General features: G+C 43.1%; 1 protein-coding gene across 1 annotated transcript; it reads left to right on the top strand.

The window, feature by feature from the left end:
- Nucleotides 1-1,346: 1,346 nt before the first annotated feature.
- NTMT2 (N-terminal Xaa-Pro-Lys N-methyltransferase 2) lies at nt 1,347-22,813 on the top strand. The gene is made up of 4 exons (XM_059478525.1): nt 1,347-1,559; nt 10,508-10,683; nt 18,337-18,586; nt 21,925-22,813. Exons 1-4 carry the CDS (start codon nt 1,406-1,408, stop codon nt 22,197-22,199), a joined length of 855 nt encoding a protein of 284 aa, XP_059334508.1. The 5' UTR covers nt 1,347-1,405; the 3' UTR covers nt 22,200-22,813.
- The last annotated feature ends 1,766 nt before the right edge of the window (nt 22,814-24,579 follow it).

Genomic DNA, 24,579 nt, shown 5'->3' with positions numbered 1-24,579 from the left:
CACACTTCTAGTCAAACTGCCACATATCCGCTGTGAGCTGGACTAGGGAACTGCTTAAAAGAAACTCGAGTCTATTTTTGCAAATAAGATTTCTTTTGCTTGGTGAAGGCTGGGTCACCTTTGTGCTGTTCTTAAAAACTTGGTCAGATATTTGTCAGGAGGTTGCAGTGCTGCTGGGGATGTAGGGGAGCCCATTTGTATTGGGAACATCCAATTTCCTGATTGTTGACGTCAGCCAGAGTCTGTGTACAAATCACAAATGGGAGGGGAACTGCTGTGGAACGTGCCTTGAGCTGTTTGATTTTCCAGCATCAGTCTCATTACATGGTTATGACAATGGGAAGATGCCACCAGATCACATCTCAGGCAGCAGACCAACAACTCAATGTTATAACTTACTTTAAAATCACACAAAGCAAAAGCACATTGACAGTAGTTCCATCCAACCACTATAATAAGCACAGGTACCTTTGGTTAAACAATGCTTGCTTATTTCAAATACAATACCTGCTTGTAAGCCTTAAAACACAATGCACAGAGCTCTATTATTAAGCTTCAAACTTCCTAATATCTCTCTAGATAAACTTTTCTGTAGCTTAGGGAGTTATTCTAGCCGAGCGTTAATACACAGACCATGGTTCTATTTGTCCTTGCTTTTCTACAGTTTAAATAATTTTTCTGCTGACCAATCTCATGGCTACTGCTTAGCTCTAATCACAGTTCTGTTGCCTTTGGGCCTTGCCTTTTGCAGCTTTCCCAAAACCCTCTGATTTTTTAGATTCCCACAACTGTGTTTCTGCAGTGCAGAGTACTGATACTGCAGACCCCTGGAGCAAACAGAGCTTGAAAAGGATTCCACCTTTGCTTGCTGGGATCACCGTTTATTAAGACTCACAGTTTGTGTAGAGGTAAATCTATGTTCTGTCTTCTGGCCTTCCTCTTGAATGCCCTGCACTGAAGAACCAATAGTGAAGAAGAGACACAGAAATAAAATCACCCTGCAAGATGCAAGAGGGAGATTCCATAATATCTGAGTTCTTTTGGAGTGAAAGCTGAATAGATTAATAAAAGAACAATTGAATTAAAGCCACTCTTTTTTGGAGCGGATACACTTTAACATTGGCTGAGCAATTTCCTGGTGGATTTTTTTTTTTTTTTTTTCACTTCCAGCACCTGCTTGCTTCAGAGGGCAACACTCCAGGGATAAGTGTGAGCCAGTGCCAAGAGCCAGCATTTCTCACCCCCCTCTCACCCGCCTCCGCCCCCTGGCACACACCCCGATATAGAATGACAGCACACTGCCACAATTTAAATGACTCTGCCTCTGCCCCCGTGGAAAGGACAGCTCCTCCAGAGAACACCAGCCACAACAGCAGCCCATTCTCCCAGAAAAAAAACCTTCATCATGGCCTATAAAGCAGCACATTTGGCCTTTAAGTCTCGCTGGCACAAGACAGACGAGGAGCTCTGTCGGCACAGCATGTCCTTTGTGCTGCACAAGGCGATCCAGAATGACTTCTTCAAGTGCTACCTCTACCTGCTGGAAAAGCTCCCCCTGGGTGAGTAGCTGTGGGCAGGAGTGTCCGTGTGTGCTCTGGAAAGATGGATTGTGTCAGAAGGTGGAGGACAAACACCTTACTGGCACTGAGGAGGAGGAGGAGGAGTAGTTTTGAGAAACCCAGCTCAAAAAGACAGCAGCGCTCGCTAAAGAGTTTGGAACTGGGTCTCCCAACTCCCTCCAATCCAGCAGTCTGTTGTTTCACCTAAATACTCCACAGAATTTTAGAGGAGGGAGAGGGAAAGGCTTGCAAGAGTGAGGGAGAAGTTTGGTTTCTGGCTGACCCTTCCTATTTTTGCCATCATTTGAGTAAAACGTGCTTTGACCTGTTTGGAGCTTGGAAGGACAAATGCAAAACTAGCAGAGCTGGCAGGTGGTTCTTTCTTGTGCCATCTTGAAAGATGGTGATTTAAATTTTTTTTTTCAAGAGTCTTTGTTACACAGATCTCTGCAGCAGATTGTCTTACCTGTTTGCCCTCTGGGAGGAAAATGCTTCCAAAAATTTGTTTATAGACAAATTTTAATGACAGCCTCTGGTACAGAATGCCAAGAGGGTTTGGTGGGCTTTTTGCCTTTTTTTTTTTTTTTTTAAGATGTAGAAAATGAACATTCATTTCTTATGCAAATTTGACTCTGAATAAGAAACAAAATTTCCCTGTGAGAATAAAGCTAAAAAGTAGATTTGACTCAAGTCTGTATTATGTCAGCATGTTCTGTTTTAAGCAGAATTGTTCAGCCTACACTCAATGCCAGACCTGTAGGAATTTTAAGATGGGATGGATGAGCCTGTGCAATCTGTTTAAGTGAATTCTTGGGGGTTCCTTTCTAATTGAATGATCCATTTAGGCAAAAGGAATATCTTACCTATTTGTGTGAACTGTACTGATGCCAATGATTACTCTGCTCAAGAGGGTAGAATTCATTAATCCTGTAAAGAGAAAAAACATTTCCATGTTATCTTAGTATTTTTAATGTGCAATTTAGTATTATTATAATAAATAATATACTATATTTATTAATAAATATACTTATATAATATATTTATTATTGTAGTATTTTAATGCAGCAATATCTGCAGCTATTTAAAATGAAACATGGAAGATAAATACTCCTATCCCTAGTGGTAGGTAGCTGTGAACAATGGAAAAGGAGGAAAGATGGAAAGGAAGGAAAATCAATTACAGGTTGATGGAATCTCATGAAGTTGAGGAAAATGTTGTTCTTTCATTTGTTTTGAAAATAAACACAACTTATTAGGAACTGAGCAGGATTTTGTACAGTGTTAGCTGTTAGTGTAAGTACCACTGCCTCATTTTAAGGTTAGAAGGTATCACTGTGAGCATCTAACTTAGAATTGAGTGTAAAAATTCTGGCATCGTGCTTGTAACTTGTCTGTGTCACAGAACACAGAATTTATTTATGAACACAGAAATACCTTGGTTTAAGTGTTTCAAATGGCTGAGAACCCATCAGGCACTACTCAGCTGTTTCCAGGCCTAATTGCTTCCCTCATAAAACTATACTTATTTCTTGTCTGAACTTTATTGAATTTCCATTCCTGGCCAACAAGCTTTGGAAAATGTTCCTATCAGACCAAAGGTCCTCTCTGCCAGGCTTTTCATGACCTGGCTCATTAAAACTTAACAAATAATTTTACAAGCTTATTGCCAGTCTATCCAAGTTACTTTGACTCCATGGAAGATGCTCTGTGAGCCCAGCCTTCAGGTGAATTTGCACCATGTGTCTGACTCCCTGGTTATTGCCCTGAAGTAAAAGTGGGCATGAGGACAGGTGTGTGGAAACCCAGGGCACCACAGGGAATATTTCTCTGTCTGCTCTGGGGTGCCCTGACCCCCAGGGCAGCATTGACTTTGACCCTCATTCATGGGAAAGTTTCCTAGATTTCAGGACAGACTGGAATCCACAAAAGTGTGAAACAGATTATAGAGAGCAATGTAGGTGAATCACTTGGTGAGAAATTTAGGGTTTGGGGTTTTTAGTATGTTGTGGATGGAAGCAGATGGAGGGCACAAGGTGTTGTCCTGGGTTTCTTCTTCATGGGTTTGGGTGGCATTTTGTAATTGGGCAGAAAAGTCTGCATTGTGGGCTCTTTGGGATCAGTTATTGGGTTAAAAGGGAAAATAATCCAGGTGTCAGCTCTTAATTGGATAGTTTAGTCTTAGGAGACCTTGTACCAAGAGATTGTTGGCCATTTTGTGCCTTCTAATGAAACGCTGCCCAACTCACAGTAGTGAGACTGTTTTACTGATAAGAAATAATAAACACCTGAGTCTGAACATGAAATACTATCTCAAATGCCTTCAATCCAGACCCAGAGAAACCCACAACTGGGACCCCCACACAGGTGGAGTGGTTCATGTGCTGTGAGTACACATCCAGGGAAATTCACATCCTGCTGTGATGGCAGGGTCTGGATAGAGGGACAGTCAGGCAAGTAAAAAATGTTCAGGTGATTGGCTCAGACAGTTGGGATCAAATCTTGGAATTGAATGGAAAACTCAATGGAATCCTATGAGGGTGTGTCCTGGGACCTTTCCTGTTTAGAACCATGGAATGGTTTGGGCTGGAAGAGACCTTGAAGTTCATCTGGTTTCAACCCCCCTGCCATCCTCATCAGTAACCTGGAGGAGGTGAAGGACTGTTTTATCCTCACATCCAGAGATTGCAGCCAACTGCCAGGACCTGCCCACAAACTCTAAGTCAGGACTGCCATCCAGAGGCACCTAAACAGGCTGGAGGAAAGAGACAGCAGCAACCTAGTGCCATTGAAACCCACTGAAATTCCAACCCAATGGCCACGTCATGTACCTGGATAGGAAAAGCCCTGGGCAGCAACACCATGGACTGGCCAGGGAGTTCATCCTGGTGGGGTTTTGGTAGGCAGCAGCTCAATGTCCTGGCAGCCAACAGAATCCAGGATGAATTAACAGAAGCATGGCTAGAGGGGTGAAGGAATGATCACCTTTTCTGTAGCAAAAGAGCCTTGAGCTGCCAGAGCAGGAAATGGCATGGAATGAGTTGGAAGACTCTCATGGTGAGGAAACTGGAGAAGACAGACAAAGGGAATGGGGCACGTTCAGCCAGAAGAGAGACCAAATATCACCCTGCTAGTACCTACAGGAAGGTCATAAATAAGATGGAGCTGAGATCTGCACAGTTGTGTGCAGCATGAAGACAGGGGCTGGTGGCCATGAATCAAAAGTAGTCCAAACTGGCTAGAAGGAAAAAAATATTTTTATGTGGGGACAGTCAGGCATTGGAACAGGTTGCTCAGGGAAGTTGTACAATTCTCCATCACTGGAGGCTTTCTAAACCTTGCTGAGCCTCATCTGGCATCATGTCTGTCCCTGCTTTGAGCAGCAGTTTGGACCAAAGACTTCCTTAAGTCTCTTTCAACTTGGACTGTCCTGTGATCCAGTGCTCTCTGTGATGGAGAGGGCAGAATGTGGCAGGTCTGAACATCTCTGCATCATGACAGTTTCCAGCTCAGTTCAAAGTGGACCTGAGCAGAAATGAGCTGAGCTTCTCAGGCTTCGAGACTGGAGGCAGAATCTCTGTGTAAAGGACTAGAGCAACACTGTGACCTAGCAGGGAAGTTAAGCATGTGCTTATCCCAATTTATGAGTAACAACACTGAAACCAAGCCTCACACTGAATCCTGCAGTGCTGCCCAGGGTCAGCACGGTCCAAACCTTCCTCCAAACCCTGCTAGCTCCATTCTCCCCCCACTCCATTGCTGGGCTCAGTGGTGGAGCTCTTCTGGGCATGTTTACTTAGGAGCTGAGCATATCTGGTATCACAGCCTCTTAAGAGAAACATGTCACTTTTACAGACCTGGCTAACATTTATAAATAAAAGACATGAGTAACTTCAGGCCCTGATCCAACAATGTACTTAAAAGTGTGTGTGAGCCCTTAAGCCCAGTGGACTTTATTGGAGCTACTCAGATGCTGGAAATGATGCACGTGTTTGCACGAGCTGTGGGACTGGGTGCCAGTGGGCTGAGATCTGCAGGGGAAAACTGAGAAGATCAACCCCTGGAGACAAATATTCCTGCATGTGAGGCACGTGGCTAAAAGTAAAATCTGCTTTGGGGGTGGCAGGATGTTCATCCTCCATAAAGCAGAATTTACATGGTACTCAGACCACAGCAGAGAGGTAGATTCTTCCATGCACACAGATAACTCTTTTTCAACTGATGCACAAAGCAGATGTTGCATTTAAAAGGGAGCACTCAGCCAAACTGGAATTAGTTCAGTATCTTGCAGAAAGCAATTGGAGCCACAAAATAATGTTCACAAATAAAAACTTAAAAAAAAAAATTACTTGCAACATTTACTTCTGCCAGGGAAATTTAGTTGAAGTCAGGAACTGTAAGTCAGCATGCTGCAGGTTGGGATTGCACTGGGTCTTATGTGTTAAGTGGTCCATTTCTTAAGAGATTTAGACCAAATGCACCAGAAAACAACATTTTTAACTGATCCATAGGAAAATATGAGAGGTAATGTTTTGAACTTTGCAGGGCAAAAGGCTCAGGTGGGTGGTGTCTGTCTAGTCCACATTGGCTGGCATTCAGCTGTAGATCACCACTCTGCCTCCAGACTGTGTTTGCAGTGACTGAAAATTATTGATGTCTCATGACTGGAGTGACCTTTAGGGAGCCACTTGGTGCCCTCAGCCTGCCTGAGCAGTGGGTTTGCTTCAACCATCTTCCCTTGGGAACTTGCCAGCAGATTCAGCTGAGGGACAAGTGTGCCATGAAAACATTTCTTCTTTACTGGAAACACATTTCTGACTTTAAATCTTACAAGTTACCTGCCTTAACAGTGAGAACCTCATATGTTAGCCAGCTGCCTGCCCTGTGATGTCTGAGGAAGTTGCAGCTTGTGTTGTTCTATCCTGCTCATGCCCTACTTTATGGAATTTGTTGAAGGCAGCCCGTGTACCCATAGCAGGCCTCACAAGTATTTAATTTCCTGATGCATGAGGCAGTCCTACATGGAAAGGGAGATGCCTCTGGCTAGGCAGGCCCTGTGATGAGGGAGAGGCATGGCTGCAGCCCTGACAGCCACCAAGGACATGTGGCACTTCTCTTTTGGGGCAGATTCTTGCAAGCTGGCAAACCTCCACCAAGGACATGTGGCACTTCTCTTTTGGGGCAGATTCCTGCAAGCTGGCAAACCTCCTCCTCCTCCCTGTGGTGCTGCTGGAGCCTGCATGCCAGGCACAGCTGCAAGGCAGATCAGAGGTGAGGTTGATTGGCTGTGTCTGGAAAACTGGGCTGTGCATTGGGAGAGTTGGCAGCGCTGCAAATTCCTGAGAGGGAGGAGCAGCACTGAAGGAGCGAGAGGTGCAAATCACCTCTGTGGATCTCACACTGTACAAGTGAGGCTGTGGGTCCACAGGAGAAAATCTGGGGTACAGTGCCCCTCTTTGCACTGTCCTGTGTCCTTGCATGCCCTGGGGTGGGAGACATGCATAATAATAATCTTAATAATAATCTTTGCACAGTTTAATGTGTGGAGAAGCCCCTGTGGATGCTCACCCAGAGCTGGTTTCAGATACCAGCACGTAGGGCAGGGCTCTGGGGCCCCAGATGGCCCAGGAGGAGCTGCAGTCAGCTGGTGCGTGCATGCAAGTCCTGGCAGGAATTCTGCAAGCCTGATACTGGTTCTGAGTGAGAAATGTGAGAGCAGACACTCCAGATCTGATATCCTGAACACCATATCGTCCCCATGTGTTGCCGCAGGTCAGGCTCATGTTTTGAGTAGAAGGACTCTGAATATTTGTTGTTCATGCTGTCCTGGTGTGCAGACAGCCTGTAAATGTCCTTCCTTTCAATCCAGCAAAATGGGATAAATCACTGTCCCTTGACAGGTCCATGGAACAACCCCTGGAATCATCACTGGGCTCTTATGTGGAAAATCTCATCTTACATGGAAAATCTCACAAAGCCAACATATAGGGACCCAGTTCTGTTCAGCAGACAGGCTGACCTCTGAAACAGAGCAAAAGCAGACACAGAGAAGACAAGATGGTGCCACTTCTGGATAAGGACAGAGATTCCTTACTGGGAAAATCCCAGCTATGGATGGAGTCTTTTTCCCAGGCTCTGGGAGCCACCCTGGCCAAGTTGTTCTGGGGATTGGCTGCTGCCCCCTTCATATTAATTTCTTCAGCTAAATGGTTTCTTCTGAGTATGTGAATATAATCAGTGGAGTGTGTAAAACTCCCAGGTTTGACCCTTGCTGGGCTCAGTGCTTCTTGTGGTATAAATTTCTCAGGCATAACATAAATGTGTAATGGATTAAAGCTTTAATAGTATCCGTTCAGCAGTTGACTTAAGCAGGTGATGACAAGAGGGGCTGGTAATGCTGCTTTTGTTGGATGAGGGATATGCTGGGCATGCTGCTTATACGTAACCCAATAGCACTATTCTGTTCTGAGTGGTCCTTGGTGGTAATTATTCCCTATCCTACTTCCTTTGTCCCCCCTTCATTTGCCTCCAAAATGTCACTCTCCTGCTGAGGATGGGCAGGCACACACTTATCATTCCCTGCTGAGCTTGCTTGCCCTCAATTAAACACATTCCAGGCTTATATTCAGGGCCTCTGGCCTTGCTCTCCTCCTCCATGTGGAGGGCATAATTCCTGTTCCCTGGCCTGCACAAGCCTATTCAGCCCCTTCCACAGGAGCTGGCAGTGCTCCCATGGAAGTTTGAAGATGCAGGGACAAAGAACTGCTGCCTGGTCCTTCTGTGCAGCTGGCAGGGAGCTCTCCCTCCCTCTCCTGCCATGAGCTCAGAAGGTGTTTGCTGCTGGAGCATTTCCAGTTCCCTGGGAGCAATGGGAAGCTGCAGCAGAGCTGGTCTCACACTGCAAGGTGGTGCTTGCAAAGGGTTCATCCCAGTGTGACTCTGTCCCTCCTCTTTGCTTGGTTTTCACTGTCTTTGAGTTGTGTTTTTGGTGGAGGGTCTGTCACACACACAGGAGAATGCCTGGGCAGTTGTGTGCACACACGAGACAAAGAGAGGTGATGATGTGCAAGCAAAACTCACAGCTTGCCTCAATCCAAACTTCTGAACTTTGAATCCGTGCTTTTGATAAGCTGATTCACATCCAGTACAGAAAAACCCAGGCTGTGGAAGATTCACCTCAGTTTTTAAAGAACGGGGCAAAATAGCCCTTTATCCAGCAAAACTCACAGATTTTAATAAAACAGCTTCAAAATATTGATTGCTGTATATTACCAGCAATGTAGCCAAGCCATGGAAGGAAACCTCCAAGCCTCTGGCACACAGGAACTTTTCAGTATATCACCCACTGATTACCTTGCTCCTTGACCTGTGCCAGATGAAAATTTAGGACTGTCTCTTCTAAACTGTGTCCCCCCTGTGTACTCATTTAGGTCTGAGACTACCATCTGCTCCTTGGTTCAGCTTACTTGCACTGCCACAGACCATAGAGTATCACTAAAAATAAACCAGAGCAAGTGCCTCATTCATCCCCTCTCCTCCTGGGGCACTCCCTGAGCAGCTGTCAATAGCTGGAAGGCATTTCTGGAAATCTGCACAGCAGTTAGGTCAGTGAGAGCAGAAATGATGACCCTGCACAGTAGTAAATGCTGCCCACAGCTTTTCCAGGAAAAATCAGACCGCTTGATGTCTTTGGCATGTGTCTTCACTTCAAACCTGAAGTGATTTTTCACTGACATGAAAACACAGTGTGATGATTGAAATGACTTCTGAACCTGGAAAGCACCAAATTTTCATGAGGAGGGCTGGATCTCTGCAAGGCCTTGTAGGATTCAATCCCACACCTTTCCTTCCACTGTTGCTTTAGAAATGGATTTGGTGTTTTGAAGGCTCAACTTAAGTTTACAGGTCTTCATCTGTGGGAAATGGATTTGAGAAAATTCTCAAACCCTGGCAGAAGGCTCACATAGTGTGCATCTCTATGTAAACCTTGAGATAAGAAATGCTGACTTAGAAATGCCAGGGAATAGGACAAAACATTGCTGAGAGAGAAATGGAACTTGAAACAAGTTTCAAAGGATGGTTTTGTAAATAAGACTGGATACTTTGGAGAAATAGAACTATGAAAGATGCATTGTAGTGGGACCCACAAGGGGTAATTTTAGATGATTGGCTCTAAGGCATTTACAGCATGGTGTGGCAAAAGCTGATAGGCCAAGAAACACTTCTAGTGTATTGTAATTAAGAAATAATTGGCTCCTCATTGTGATAGCATGAATTATAACATCTGTATTGTCTCACCCTTCTCATGAGATTGAAAATGGAATAAAAGTTTTTAAAATGCCTCTCAGTTGCCCCATCTCTGGGTCAGAAAAGGGTAAAATCCAACATTCATCATTATGCCTCTGGAGTGTCGCTGTGGCGCTCCATAAAGAGGGATGCAGGACACATTTTACAGTGCAAAAAGAAAGGCTCCAACCCAGTTTATTTTATTAAACCCTTTTATAGGGTTTTTTAATAACATCCTCTGTCTATCCCCAGTTGGTCACAAGTTGTTGCCCTATATTGATTGGTCACTCAAACTCCTGGTGTGTTCATGCAGGAAGGGTTGTTTGTGAGAGATAACTTTCATTTCTATATCTAGCATAAAACCAATTTATACACGTGGCTAGTGTTTATCAAAGTCCTAGAGTTCTTTCTCAGGGAAAGCAGGTAGATTTCCATAGTCTTAGAGCTCCTTCTGAGGAAAAACAAGTTGTTTTTCACTGCTGCAGAGGTCTGTTCCCACAAAGAGCTGTCAGCTCCCTCATGGCTCCTGCAGGCTCGGGTCAGGATTCGGTCTGTAGGCCTTGGGCCTGCTGCTCCACAACCACATGGGGCAATCAGCTCAGGCAGAAATACCTGTCACTAACAATAAAATGGAGGTTTATAATGGTGATTTTCACTGCTTGCAGTGAAGCTTTACGCCCTGACAAGCCAAGTGATCAACGGGGAGATGCAGTTCTACGCCAGGGCCAAGCACTTCTACCGTGAGGTGCCCGCCACGGAGGAGGGAATGATGGGCGACTACATCGAGCTCTCCAACACCGACGTGGAATCCTCCCGGGAATTCCTCAGGAAGTTTGTTGGGGTGAGTCATTTCATCTCATCTTCTGCAAGGAGCAGTGGTGGATTGTGTTTAGGTTGCCCCCAGATGGAGGAAGGAATGATGAATCTGACTCCATGTTCTCAGAAGGCTAATTTATTATTTTATGATACTATATTATATTTAAGAATGCTATACTGAACTATACTAAAGTATAATGAAAACTTGTGACTCTTTCCAGAGTCTTGACACAGCTTGGCCTCAACTGGCCAATGAGTGAAAACACTCACATCAAAAACCAATGGAACAATCACCTGTGGTAAACAATCTCCAAACACATTCTACATGAGCACAACACAGGAGAAGCAAATGAGATAAGAATTGTTTTCCTTTTCTCTGAGGCTTCCCAGGAGGAAAATTCTGGGTGAAGGGATTTTTCAGAAAATATGAAGTGACAGTGGTGATGTGTCAAAAATGACCTGCACGGTGCCCAGGTACACCTGATTTAAATGACATTGTGTGTCACGTTTGATTTGCAGTCACCACTGTCCTTGGGTCTAGTCATGTGTTCTACCAGGTCATTTTTCAGCATGAATACATGTGGCATTCACATTCTCTGAAAAAATCCCTTCACTCAGGATTTTTCTCTTGGGAAGCTGAGAAGCCTCAGAGAAAAGGAAAACAATTTTTATCTCATTTGTTTTTCTTCTGTTTTGCTCATGTGGAATGTGTTTGGAGATTGTTTACCAACAGGTGATTGTTTCATTGGATTCTGCTGTGAGTTTTTTTCACTCACTGGCCTATTAGGGTCAAGCTGTGTCAGGAGTCTGGAAAGAGTCACAAGATTTTATTATTATTATCTTTTTAGCATTTAGTATCTTTTCTGTATTCTTTAGCATAGTGTAGTATTTTTTAATATAATATAGTATCATAAAATAATAAATTAGCCTTCTGAGAACATGGAGTCAGATTCATCATTCCTGCCTTTGTCAGGGTATTCCTAGCAAATACAATAAATACACATTTTGCCTGGTCCTACATAATTTTTACCTGTTTTACATCCTTTTCTAATGCTCCCAAGCTGCAATGAGGAGTTCTTTTACCTGGGTTTGAGTGAGGGATTAATTCTGAGTGTAGAACCAGGACCTTTCGTGATAAAATCCTTGCTGGCTTCAGTGGCAGATTTGTCTGTGCAAATTCTTGCAGTCCAGTTGGGAAACTAGCTGAGACTAAATGCCCAGTTTCTGGTTTGCCTATTTATAGATATTTCTGAGAATGCTGCAACAAAACCCACCTTCTCCTACACATTATATAGAGGAGGCTACACATTAGGCAAAATATTTTTCCTTAAACATTCCAGTGTCACTGAACACCTTTTCAGGCACATTGCTAAAGGACTGGAAAGTCTTGAAAGGTCTGCTTTTGCCTGGGTTGCAAGGAGATGCCAAGTGGGATTTTAAGAGCAGTATCACTTTGCTCCTTAGGTTTCTGAAAATCCTGTTGAGTCCTAAAACTGTCTTTAGAAATCTGAAAACCTTTAGAAGTGTGGCCTGATGGTTTTCTGACTGCCCTTCCCTTTTCCCAGGGAAGGAGCCCACTAAATCAGCACAACAATATGAGAGGTTAAGGAATCCACAAACAAACTTGTGATGTTCTCCTGCTGACAAAATGACTAGTTCTATATAATGCTGCCATAGATCTTTAATTTTCTGCTCAAATCTACAAATTTGGGATAGGCAGATGACCTTTTCTTAGCCTTAATGATCCAATGTGGGAAGAAAGCTCAATAGGTTAATTAGATGTTGTATATGGAAAAAAAAAAGGGCACAGTTTAAATGGATTGGGGTGGAAAATGAGTGAAATTAGTGTGGATTGACAGCAGATAAAAATCATGCAGAGCTGTGAAGGGCAAGTGATGGCAAAATTTGCTGTATCTGATAGAGGAAGACTTTTGGGGCTCTGAGCCAGCAAAACACAAGTGAATAGCTGCATTTTTCTGCATCAACAATCATTTGTATTAATGCTGAGGCAAAAAAGGCTTCTCAGAGCCTCCTTGTGTCACACTGTCAACAAACACAAAATGAGAAAATACAGAGGAGGTTCAGTGAGGAGCTGAAGCTGATGGTAACATTTCTGCATGACTGTGGTATTTTTGGGGTCCCCTGTGGCAGGAAGGAAATGGTGAATGTGCCTCCATGTTCTTAGAAGGCTAATTTATTATTATATTATATTATATTATATTATATTATATTATATTATATTATATATTTATGCTATACTAAGACTATACTAAAGAATAGAGACAGGATACAGACAGAAGATTTAACAAGATACTAATGAAAAATCTGTGACTCCTTCCAGAGTCTGACACAGCCTGATTGTGTTTGGTCATTAAGTAGAAACAATTCACATGTTGGATAAACAATCTCCAACCACATTCCAAAGCAGCAAAACACGACAGAAGCAAATGAGATAATTATTGTTTTCCTTTTTCTCTGAGGCTTTTCAGCTTCCCAGGAAAAAATCCTGGCGAAGGTATTTTTCAGAAAATATGACAGTGACACATGACATTTTTGAAAACAGCATTTTCAGAAGGAAAATTAAACACAGTCAAGGCACATTCCTTAAATTTTATTTAAGTCTTGTTTTAAGGACATTTGTGGAATTCAAGAGGTGCAGAAGTGTGTGCTCAGGGGAAGATTTCTCCCTTCCTAGACATCCCCACAGATGCAGCTTCCTGCAGCAGGTTTGTGTCACCTCTCCGAGACCCGAAAAGGAAAGAAGTACAGTCTGTGACAGAGCTTCACATGCCAAAGGGGAATCATACCCAATGCATCAGCTGTGATGACAGATACAAAATACTCCAGAGCAAAATTCCCACTCCTATAATTAGCCAGGGATAGAAAGGATACTCTGAATGGCCAAGATCAAAGAAGAAAAAAAATAAAAAAGGAACAGAAAGGAGTCTGCACCTTTTGCTTATTCTGATTCAGTTTGTTAAAGCCTGTTGAGATGTAGCCAATTGATTATGTTACTTATTTTTCTTTCTTACTACTGAAATTTGAGTCCTGCTCAACCAGATACAGATATTTAGTGGCTTTCTGTAGCAGTGACAATAACACTAATGACCTGTCTTACTGATTTTATGGCTCTATGAATATTTTTTTTAACCCATAAGGTGATCAAGAAAGGAAAAACCAATATGCTTCACACTAAAAAGGTGAAGCAAACTTCTCTTTTAAGAGAAGTTTAACAAAATTGGGAAATGGGAAAATTTGTTTTGGATGAACTGAACAATATTTTTATTGTTTCACCCTCTGAAAAAATTTCCCCTTTGTTTTCAAGAGCGCAAGTCAGTTCCAAAATAAAAAATGCTCTTTAGAAACGAAAGTTGACAAGTTTGGTTTCTTTTTTCCTGGAAAGTTATGAAGAAAAGAAAAAAAGTACGTTGACATTTTCAACATTCTTTCCCATGGTTTTTTTGGCTAAAAACTATTCTCTTAATTTGAAATACCAGTTTCACAGAGAGTTTTATTCATTTAAAACTCTGCATTCTGGCAAAACCGGTGCTCCCTGAACAAACACTTGCCCAGTTCCACTCAAATTACCCATCCTGAGTTAGTTTGGCTGGCGTGGAAATGCCACACAGTGACATTTCCCTTCCATGACTGATGTTGCATTCCTTCAGGTATGGCATTTCTTAGCACGATCCTTAGCACCACTGTAAGCTGAGCTACAGATTTCTTTGGAGAAAAGAATTCATCTTGCCTTGGGCACATGGAAGGAATTACAGGAAGGGGCTGAGGGCTTCACTGATATTTTATTCACTGATATTTCAGCTCCGCGGGCGAGTCGAGCGAAGGGTTGAAAGTGCCACTGTGCTGGAGTTAAGAGGTTTTATGTGTGTGTGGGCAGAACTCAAACCAAGAGCAACATGGCCTGAGCCAGCAGGGCTCTGCAGACAAGCTCCAGGCTGTCTCAGGTACGGGGTTATCAGCACAGCTACAGCCCTGCATATTTATGGCAGCCTCCACGTCCACACAGCCACCGTGTTCCCAAGTGCCTGATCCGGAGGCAGGGAGTAAAAAAAGGAAATAAAGAAAACAAAGGAAGCATTAATTCGGCGTCGGTTGTGAGCTGTAGGTGTGTAAAATATTACAGATGGAGATTATATTGACTTTATGGCTCCCTCTCTGCCCTCAACGCTTTCTGCCTCTCTTGCCCCCAACTCACCTGCGTGATTGGTGACTTGCTGAGTGAAAACTTCTTGAAAAGTGATTTTTCTCCAGTTTGATCAGGGTGATAGAAGAGATGTTGAAAGCATGCTCTTCTTTGTTTATTTAGAAGGAAAACCATTGGGATTTTTATCTTTTCCTTGAACTCTGATTCCTTTTTTTGTCATACATAGCTTCACTGCCTTTCTGCTCTTTCAAAGCCTGAAGTAGCACTGGGAACATATCCCACAGCTCTTTTATTCCAAAGGAAATTTATGAGTGCCCAATTTAGCTTCTGAGAACAATTTTGGGGTGTATATGTGTCCTAAAGGACAGTGATTCTGAGTAATGGGAAGCAAGTAGTCAGAGGAGCAGTCAGTCTCAAATTTTGAAGCCTGTTCTGGCTTACAGTTTTCACTTATACCATTTTTTTGAATAAGGAGTCTGATTTTCAACTCAATTAGACTTTTGGGAAAATGTTTGCCTTCCAAAGAAAATGTTAATACTCTGTCAAAGCCCTAAGCACTTCCAAACTGAAAATATATTAGCTGAACATGGAATTATGTCAACATTTTCATTACAAACGGAGCCGTGGTGTTTCACAGGGCTTCTCAACTGACTGCTGGGAGCTCTCACTCCTTTTCAGCAAAGTGTGGGATCCAACTTTATCTCCCATGACCGTTCCCTTTCCTTCTTCTCAATGGCACACGGAGATGTGTCATCAGAGGTCCTTGCTGTGATGTGTCACGGGAGATGAATTTCCTGCTTTGAGTGATGAATTCCCTGTTTTGTGTGATGAATTCCCTGTTTTGTGTGATGAATTCCCGGTTTTGAGTCCCTACTATGACTGTGGATTCTGTGAAGCACAAATGTTGAAGGAATTACCTGGCTTTTTTTGTCTAATTCTGTTGGTGGTTTTGGTAAATCATCCCAGTTTTCTCAGCAGCTTTCTCAAAGATTTTTTGTTAATCTCATCAGCGCAGACCTGTGTGTACCTGCCAGCCAACAAGATGGAAATCCACCTTTGTAAAGATCCAAGACACAGTTCCTTCTCCTTTCCTGAACTCCTTGTTACCTCTTAGTCTTTACCTTTTACCTCTCAGTAAAAGCCACATGCAGGAGCTTCCAAGATCTGAAGAAGCACCAGGAACTATAAGCCAGAACAGGCTTCAAAGCTTGAGACTGACTGCTCCTCTGACTACTTGCTTCCCATTATTCAGAATCACTGTCCTTTAGAACACATATACACCCCAAAATTGTTCTCAGAAGCTAAATTGGGCACTCATAAATTTCCTTTGGAATAAAAGAGCTGTGGGATATGTTCCCGGCGCAGCCTGTGGATGAGGAATGGCTCCCATTTTCTGGCTAACTACAAACAGGTAGTCTCCAGAGCCCAGCTGGGCTGAAGGTCTATGGACTCGTGCACACATCAGGAGATTAATCTTCCTGGGCATACAAATTGGGAGCAGCAGCCCTGGAGACTGGTGAGAGCCCTTGTGTGCTCTTTCTACAATTACTGCGTGTAATCAGATGCTGGCCTGGGCTATTCATAGTCATGTCATTGACAGTGCTGTCCTTTGACCTTAATAATCTACTGAATTACCCACTGAAGCCAGGCCAAAAAAGCGTGAGTTCCATGATTTATGCTGGGTTCATTACACAGGGGGTGTTCTCCCAATAAGCAGGAAAAGCAAGACTCTTCCTGGGCTTGTTGCCTTTGAGTGCAGTGAGGTTGCAGCAGGGACTTTGGCCCAAGGCTTTCACTTCAACACTCAGTTCCAGAGGACAGGGAAAAGGTGTTTACATTTGCTTTTAATATGTTTGCTTAACAGATAGCTTTGGCCAGGGCAGCTCCTATCCCACAGTCAGTGCATGTGTAGGCTCAGAATTTCTGTTTTACAGAACAGCAGCAGGCTCTTAAGAGCTGTTTTATAGCTAGAATGGAAGCTTTAGGGGTGAAATACAGCTTTCATTATAAAGCCTCTTTTACAGCTCTTCATTATTTTCTCATAGTCACAGCCTTTGTGCTACATATTTGCATGTCTTATCTCTGTCCAAAGATGACATTTATGAAGAAAGAAGGAACAGTTAAGCAAAACCTAGTCAATCATCCTTCCTGTCTCTATGCCTAAAAGAGAAATTCTGTATATGCTCCAGACCAAACTTCTTGAGTTGTCATAAGTTACCTTCTACTCTGTTCTACTTTGTTCAAACACAGTTTATTTTGAGAACTGCACTTTGATCCCAGGGATTCTGTGTATCTGCAGAAATGCCCATGGGCACCTCAGGAGTTCTGTGCTGCAGAAGTTACTGCTTGCATGCAGTATTTGGTGTATGCTCCCTTTTTAATTGGCCTTTCCAGGGCACAGAATGAGGCTTATCTAGCCACATAGCTCCCTGTGAGGTGTGAACATTTGAAGTTGCAAGGACTTTACATAGAGTAGTGGATCTTCTGATAGAGCCAAGGCTTGTGAAAGACTGTCTCTTCTTACACCAAGAAAAAATTTCCTATACAGCAGTAAATGCAGTGAGAAGTCCCAGCAGCAGCAGCCCAGGAGTGTGAGAGCCCAGCTCAGCTCAGACAGAGGTACCCAAATCTGTGCTGATTCTTATCAATCTCCCAACAGCCCTGCAAAGATAAGGAGAGAAGTCACCAGGCTGGCTGGACACATAGTGGGTAACAGTGTCTTGGTTGGAAAGACAGGTGTCTGCTAAGGAAGGCAGGAGCCACTCTTGAAATGGAAAATTCAATGTACCTCCCTCTAAATTATTATAATTGTGAAATTAAGGGGGGCTCTCAGGCAAATATATGGGAGCAGGAATAACAGTTCTTTAATAGGAAAATTAAAAATACAAATGCAATAGGTACATAAAAAGAGAACAAACCACTGCCAGAGTGAGAACAGGTCCTGCCCCCTGTGTGCCAGGGCGGTGTCCCAGCCCCATCCCATGGGGGCTCAGCCCTCCTGCAGTGCCAGCTGTGGCTCTGCTGCAGCAGGGATCCTGCACAAGGGGGGAGTTTTCCTCTGCAGCTCCAGGGCTGCTGGAGATGGGCCTGGGCTCCCTCTGGCAATGCAGGGCAGCAGAAAGCTGCTCCTCTGGGAATGCAGTGGGCAAAGGCTGCTGTGGTGTCCCAAAGCTCAGATTGTATCCAGGCAGCAATGCTTGGCTCCTCCCCTGGGCGGAGCATCTCCCCATGGGATGATGGAATTGGATCAGCCATGCAGGGACACTCACTGGCCATGGACAGAAGATAATTAATAATTAATGGCCCACGGACAGAAGAGATCTCCTGGAGGGAGGATTGGTTGTGGCAGAGATAAAGAAAACTGCCCCATGAAAAGAAGAGAACTGCCCCACCTCTGACAGATGGCAAATAGAACACACACCCCAGCTAAATCTTTGAACCTAGGACACACAGTTGCTGTGATTTCGTTTCAGGTGGTATTTTTCAGATTTGCAATGATTTTCTTGTATCCCCCAGGGGGTGGGGAAAGCTGGCACCAGCCGTGCCCTGGACTGTGGCTCTGGGATAGGTCGGATCAGCAAGCACGTCCTGCTGCCGGTTTTCAAGAGTGTGGAGCTGGTGGACATGATGGAGAATTTCCTGGCTGAGGTCCCAAACTACCTTCAGGGCAAGGAGGACAGAGTAGAAATGTATTACTGCAAAAGCCTCCAGGAATTCACACCTGCCCCACGAAGATACGACGTCATCTGGATTCAGTGGGTTTCAGGTTAGTTCTGCGTGATCCTCTGGCCTGATACCTCACAGAACAGGCAGCCTCTGCTCCAAGGAGGTTCTCAGATCTTTGGGGCTACTTCCTAAAGCACCACAAGAGACTTCTGAGAGTTCCCCACGTGCACATTGGGTGCATATCAAGTTGGTTTTTTCAGGCCATGTATTGGAGAAACATGCCAGATCTTGGAGAGCAGCCTGCATGCAAAGGGGCAGCTGAGGGTGAGGTGGGATTTTCTGGTTCAGAAATGCTCTTTCTTAGCTGCTGAGAGATACAGAAGGCTGACCACACTTGTGAACAGTGGTTTCTGAAGCTGCTGACTATCCAGGCTTGGAGATATTTCAAGAAACAATCAGGAAAAAAGCCATAGTGGAATCACCAATACCTGTAAATCAGTTCAGGTCTTATTATGTGCACTGATGTTTATCAGACATAGGTTCCCTTTGCTATGTCCCATGGTAGCCTCTCCTATAAGAAACATCTGCTTCTTCTCCTGCAGCCACCCAGTGAATGCCCTGCAGCATTTAGAGTAATCACATAATGAGGGCTATGTACCTTTCAAAAGAAAAAAATTCTGTGCAGTGAAAATAAGGTTTTCTCTTAATCTGTGAACTGTCGTGTCCAGGGTGCAGTTTCAGAAGGCAGAAGGAATTTTTCAAGAGGAGGTCTGAACAAATTCCTTTACAGCAGCATAATTTTCTTTGTATTTTAGCTTTTCTTTAATAATGAGTCATTGCAGTAAATGTAGTTCCTGCCTCACCTTTTGAGCAAATCCAAGTCAAAATGAGGAGGAATGAGCTTAGACTTATCTAAGGCTGTGCTGGTCAGATATGTGGCTCCTAACTAAGGGAGCCACATATCATATCTATCTATCATATAAACTATCATATTCCTAGCACAGACACAGAGCTGAATCTTCTTTCTCCATTAATGTCAAGGAAGTATGGAGACATCTTAATCATTAATCAAACTTCTACTCCTATCTTGAATTTGGCTCAAATATGCCAGCAAATTCATTTGATGGAGCAAGGGCAGGCCTGTCTGCTAGAGCGAAACACCTCTAAGATCTCATTTTCTTAGCAAACTACAACAAAAGCCAAGTAAAGAGAAAAATAAGTTCCAAATTAGGTGTTCAAAAGCTTCGATGAATCTCACCAATGAAATCTTGATTTGTCTTATGCATGCATAAGCATGTGAACCTGAGCCCTAGCAGTCATTTTGTAAAACAAGTAAAAGTGCAAGCTTACATTCCATATAGAAATTACCATTTTCCTTCAACTTGAAAGGTATTCAGCTTTAGGTTTGGAGCTTTTTACTTTTTTATTTTTTTGGTTTTGTTAGGAGTGGTTAAAGAAACTTGACATGCTATGTCAAAATGTGGTTTTGAAATGACAGCTTCCATTTATAAAAGTTTAAGTCTTCCATCAAGAAAATGAAATAGTTTTACTAGAAAATACAGGTGATTATTTTTACCAAGTTTTTCATTCAGTTTCTCATCACCTGTCCTTGTTTATTCATGTTAGATGTTTCACATGTGAGAGTTCTCATTTTGCTTTTCTCTGAGCTCTGCACCACTGTAATCCACAGAACTGCTGATCTTTGAGAAGGAAGGATAAGAAACAAAATCTCAATAACACTGGGAAAAAAGCTCTATTTTATAATGTATACATATCTGCAAAAAGTCCCATGGGGTTTGGAGTAACATGGGGAGCTTATTTGGTGTTGTGGAATTGACACTGCATTCTTTGCTGGATTTTTGATCCAGAACTCTTTTTGATGGAGGGATACAGTGCTACACAAAGTTACAGAGATTTTTAGCAGTAAAAAACAGAGAGGACTGGGATTATCTAGTCTGACCCACTTTATATCCCAAGCTGCTCTATCCATTCCTTTACCCCCTTGCTAAGCCAGTAGTTTGTGTTCAATTAAAATGTATCTTGAAAGATTCAACCACACTTGGTTTGAGGATTCAAGAGGTGGTAAACCCCACTTCTGGTGGTAGTTTCCAATGGGTAATTGCTTGCACTGTTAAACAGTTGTCACTTATTCCCTATATCAATTTGTTTGGCTCCAGCCTCCTGCCACTGATTCTTATTATAACTTAAACCACCAGATTAAAGAAGCCTTCAGCACCCACTATTTTCTCCACTCTCCTCAGTGGCTTCTGTCCACATCTGTTGCTGCCACCACTATGGACCCCAAATATTGATTGGAGTTTGTATTTGTTGATCTCGTTGATTTGCCCAAGATTTCCTAGTTAAATCTGGCAGGACTAGAATAATAATTTTCTGCAATAAACAGGCCATGGAGACTCGGATCAAGGCACCCTTCTGGCATATCTGAATGGTTAATAGCGATCTGGTTTTGATCTGTCTTGGTTTGAATAGACAGGTGTCTGCTAATGAAGGCAGTAGCCTCCCTTGAAATGGAAAATGCAATCCCCTTCCCTCTGAATTATTGTAATTTTGAAATTAAGGGGGGCTCTCAGGCAAAGATATGGGAGTAGGAACAACAGTTCTTAATAGGAAAATTAAAAATACAAATGGAACAGTACAAAACAAGAAAACAAACCACTGCCAGAGTGAGAGCAGTCCCTGCTCCCCTGTGTATCAGGGTGGTGTCCCAGCCCCATCCCATGGGGGCTCAGCCCTCCTGCAGTGCCAGCTGTGGCTCTGCTGCAGCAGGGATCCTGCACAAGGGGGGAGTTTTCCTCTGCAGCTCCAGGGCTGCTGGAGATGGGCCTGGGCTCCCTCTGGCAATGCAGGGCAGCAGAAAGCTGCTCCTCTGGGAATGCAGTGGGCAAAGGCTGCTGTGGTGTCCCAAAGCTCAGATTGTATCCAGGCAGCAATGCTTGGCTCCTCCTCTGGGCGGAGCATCTCCCCATGGGATGATGGAATTGGATCAGCCATGCAGGGACACTCACTGGCCCATGAACAGAAGATAATTAATAAATAATGGCCCATGGACAGAAGAGATCTCCTGGAGGGAGAATTGGTTGTGGCAGAGATAAAGAAAACTGCCCAATGAACAGCAGAGAACCGCCCCACCTCTGACAGATGGCAAATAGAGCACACACCCCAGCTAAATCTTTGAACCTAGGACACACAGTTGCCGTAATTTCTTTTCAGGCAGTGTTTTTCAGATTTGCAATGATTTTCTTGTATCCCCCAGGGGGTGGGGAAAGCTGGCACCAGCTGTGCCCTGGACTGTGGCTCTGGGATAGGTCGGATCAGCAAGCACGTCCTGCTGCCAGTTTTCAGGAGTGTGGAGCTGGTGGACAGGAACAGAACACAGCCCCCCATTTCCAACCTAAACCACCATCTTTTCACCCACAGGATATCTGACAGACAAAGACCTCCTGGAGTTCCTCATCCGCTGCCAGGGTGGCTTGAAGGACAACGGGGTGATCATTCTGAAGGACAATGTGGCCAGGGAGGGCTGCACCCTGGACTGCCTGGACAGCAGCGTGATCCGAGACCTCAACATCCTGCGCAGCCTCATCGAGATGAGCGGACTCACCATCCTCAGGGAGGAGAGGCAGGAGGGCTTCCCTGAGCAGTGTGTCCCTGTCTGGATGCTGGCCATGCAGAAGGGCCCTGGCCACTCCTGACTACCCTGGGACACGCCAGGGACTGGGATATGGATGAACTGGGAAGGAGAAAAGCACCTCCTGGGATGCTCCTACCCATGCACTGCTCCAGGGCAGCAGCTTCTAAAGGGTCAGGAGAGAGCCACAAAGCTTCTCCCAGGAACAGTCTGCTCCTAAATCCTACCTGCTCCATCATTCTGCTCCTAAATCCTACCTGCTCCACCATTCTTTCAATTTTTAAAAGCTTTCCTGACCTCCTTGTCAGACCTCTGTTCCGTTAACGAGGCAACACTATACAAAACTCATCCAATAGAAAAAATTAGGTCTGAAATTTCTGTTGTAGTTAATAATTTTGGGGTGTTGTCTGTGAGGTGTTAACAAGCCTGGTTTTTACTATGGCACTTAAGTCTTCTTGGAATTTAGGAAGGATCTGTCAGGTCACTGAAGCAGGAAATTCAAGTAAATTCTGGAAAACTTCACTGAAATTTTGGCTGTACTCTCTACCTGTACTTTAAAATATTTAAACCAAGAATATAAAAAAAGCTTTATCTTTTTATTGGCATCAGCCATGCAGTTTTGGGTTTTTTGTGGGATTTTTGGTGGGTTTTTCTTTTTGTTGTTGTTGTTTTGGGGTTTTTTGGTTATTTGGGAGTTTTTGTTGGGTTTGGGGGGGGGTTGGAGTTTTTGTTTGTTTGCTTGGGTTTTGGGTTCTTTTTTTTTTTTTTTTTTTTTTCATTTCTGTCAATTTGGACAATAAAACAACCTGGTTAATTTTCCATTTTTAGGAGCTACTTCCTCTTCCTGATATTCCTGCTGTAGAACAATAGTGGTGCATAAGGGATTTCACACTCCAGAGGAAAACTTGGCTGACAAATATCTGCATGTTTGCATTGAAATTTTGTGAAAAGCTTGCCCCACTTATTACATTCTGGAATATTTTTAATTTTTTTTCTGAACGTTCACAGTGGAAACCACTTGAAAGCCTCTCTTGATTATTCATACCACTGTACATTTCTTTTTTCCCACATTCAGAACAAGCCTGGCCCCATATGCAGAGCTAATGGGATTTCATGGAACGTTAATAGTAAGGCTGTAAGAAGAACTAATAGAGTATTGTATTAATTAACAACTGTGCTAAACTACAGAGAGTGTTAGTGTAGCTCCAAAGCAATGATTTACATTCAAATAGCAGCTGTGTAAGCCTGCATTTGAAAATACTGACATGCAGCCCCATCTCCTTAAGGCTCACAGAAATGGTACATAAAGCTTCTTGTCCTCTTCACAGAGGCACAGAAAGTGCTGTGGGAGGACAGAAGTTCATTTCGCAAACAAATTCAGAATTTGGAATTCTCCTTCATTCTAAAGATGGGGGGAATTTTGAAATTTGTTATGAGGGAAAGGTACACAAACAAAGTTTTCCAAGCTGATTAATTTTTTTTATCCATACAACATGAAATGCTTCTTTTGAATTGAACTTTTAACCTAATTTGCAGTTAAAATGTTACTAAGGCTTGTTCAAAATTTTAGAAATTAATTCTGACTCTGTCAGAATTTTTTATCACATTTTACTCCCCTGAAATGCAGTCCTGGAAAAGCTTTTCAGACTTTGTAAAGAGATGCTCTATGACAAATCTCTCTGTGCTAGGGGAAAGGAGCTCTATAAAACATCCCTCACATGACAGCAGGCACAATTGGCTGTGTCAAATATTGTCAGCTGTGTTGCATTAACTAAAAAAGAAGCCTGAAGATAATAAGATAAGGGAGCCTCTCAGCTGAATTTTAGTACACATTGCTGTCCTTTGATAACAAATCTCCAATTTTGATTTTAATTGCATAACTCATCTTCTCTGGCAATATGTTTGCACATGTTGAGAATTAGCAGTTTATGGCAGAAGGCTTTCTGCCATCAACTCTTATCCAGTAACTCTTCTGTTAATGTTCCATGGCTAATTGTAGCATTAAGGAAAACTACACTGGTGATTTGATGAATATTCTGGTGTTTCCTATAGCCTGGAAACCTATGGTTCCCACAACACAGATGCTCCTGGAATGTTTTGACTAATTCTTCCATTCTCATCAGCTGGTATTGCATGGAAACTGAGTAAGTAACATTTTTTTATCAAGAAAGAAGCATCAGTCCTATAGCAAAAAGAAGGCAATATTTACATATTTTCCTTTACAAATGGATTATATCAGCTGAGTTGGTGCAGTTCAGTCATGAGAGACATGGTTCCAATTCTAAATCCATGGATTTAGAATACAAAGTGGTTCAAGATGAAAAATTTAATATAAATTGCTAGTGTGGTTACCAGTGAAATACATTTTTCAATGTAAAAATGTCCTTCCTGTGTTTTGTGTATCTTTCCTATTAGAATTTCCAGAATGCATGTACATTAATATA

The sequence above is a fragment of the Ammospiza nelsoni genome, chromosome 9, assembly GCF_027579445.1.
Source record: "Ammospiza nelsoni isolate bAmmNel1 chromosome 9, bAmmNel1.pri, whole genome shotgun sequence".
In the NCBI taxonomy this organism is placed as follows: domain Eukaryota; kingdom Metazoa; phylum Chordata; class Aves; order Passeriformes; family Passerellidae; genus Ammospiza; species Ammospiza nelsoni.
This window is presented reverse-complemented; position numbering and strand designations above follow the sequence as displayed.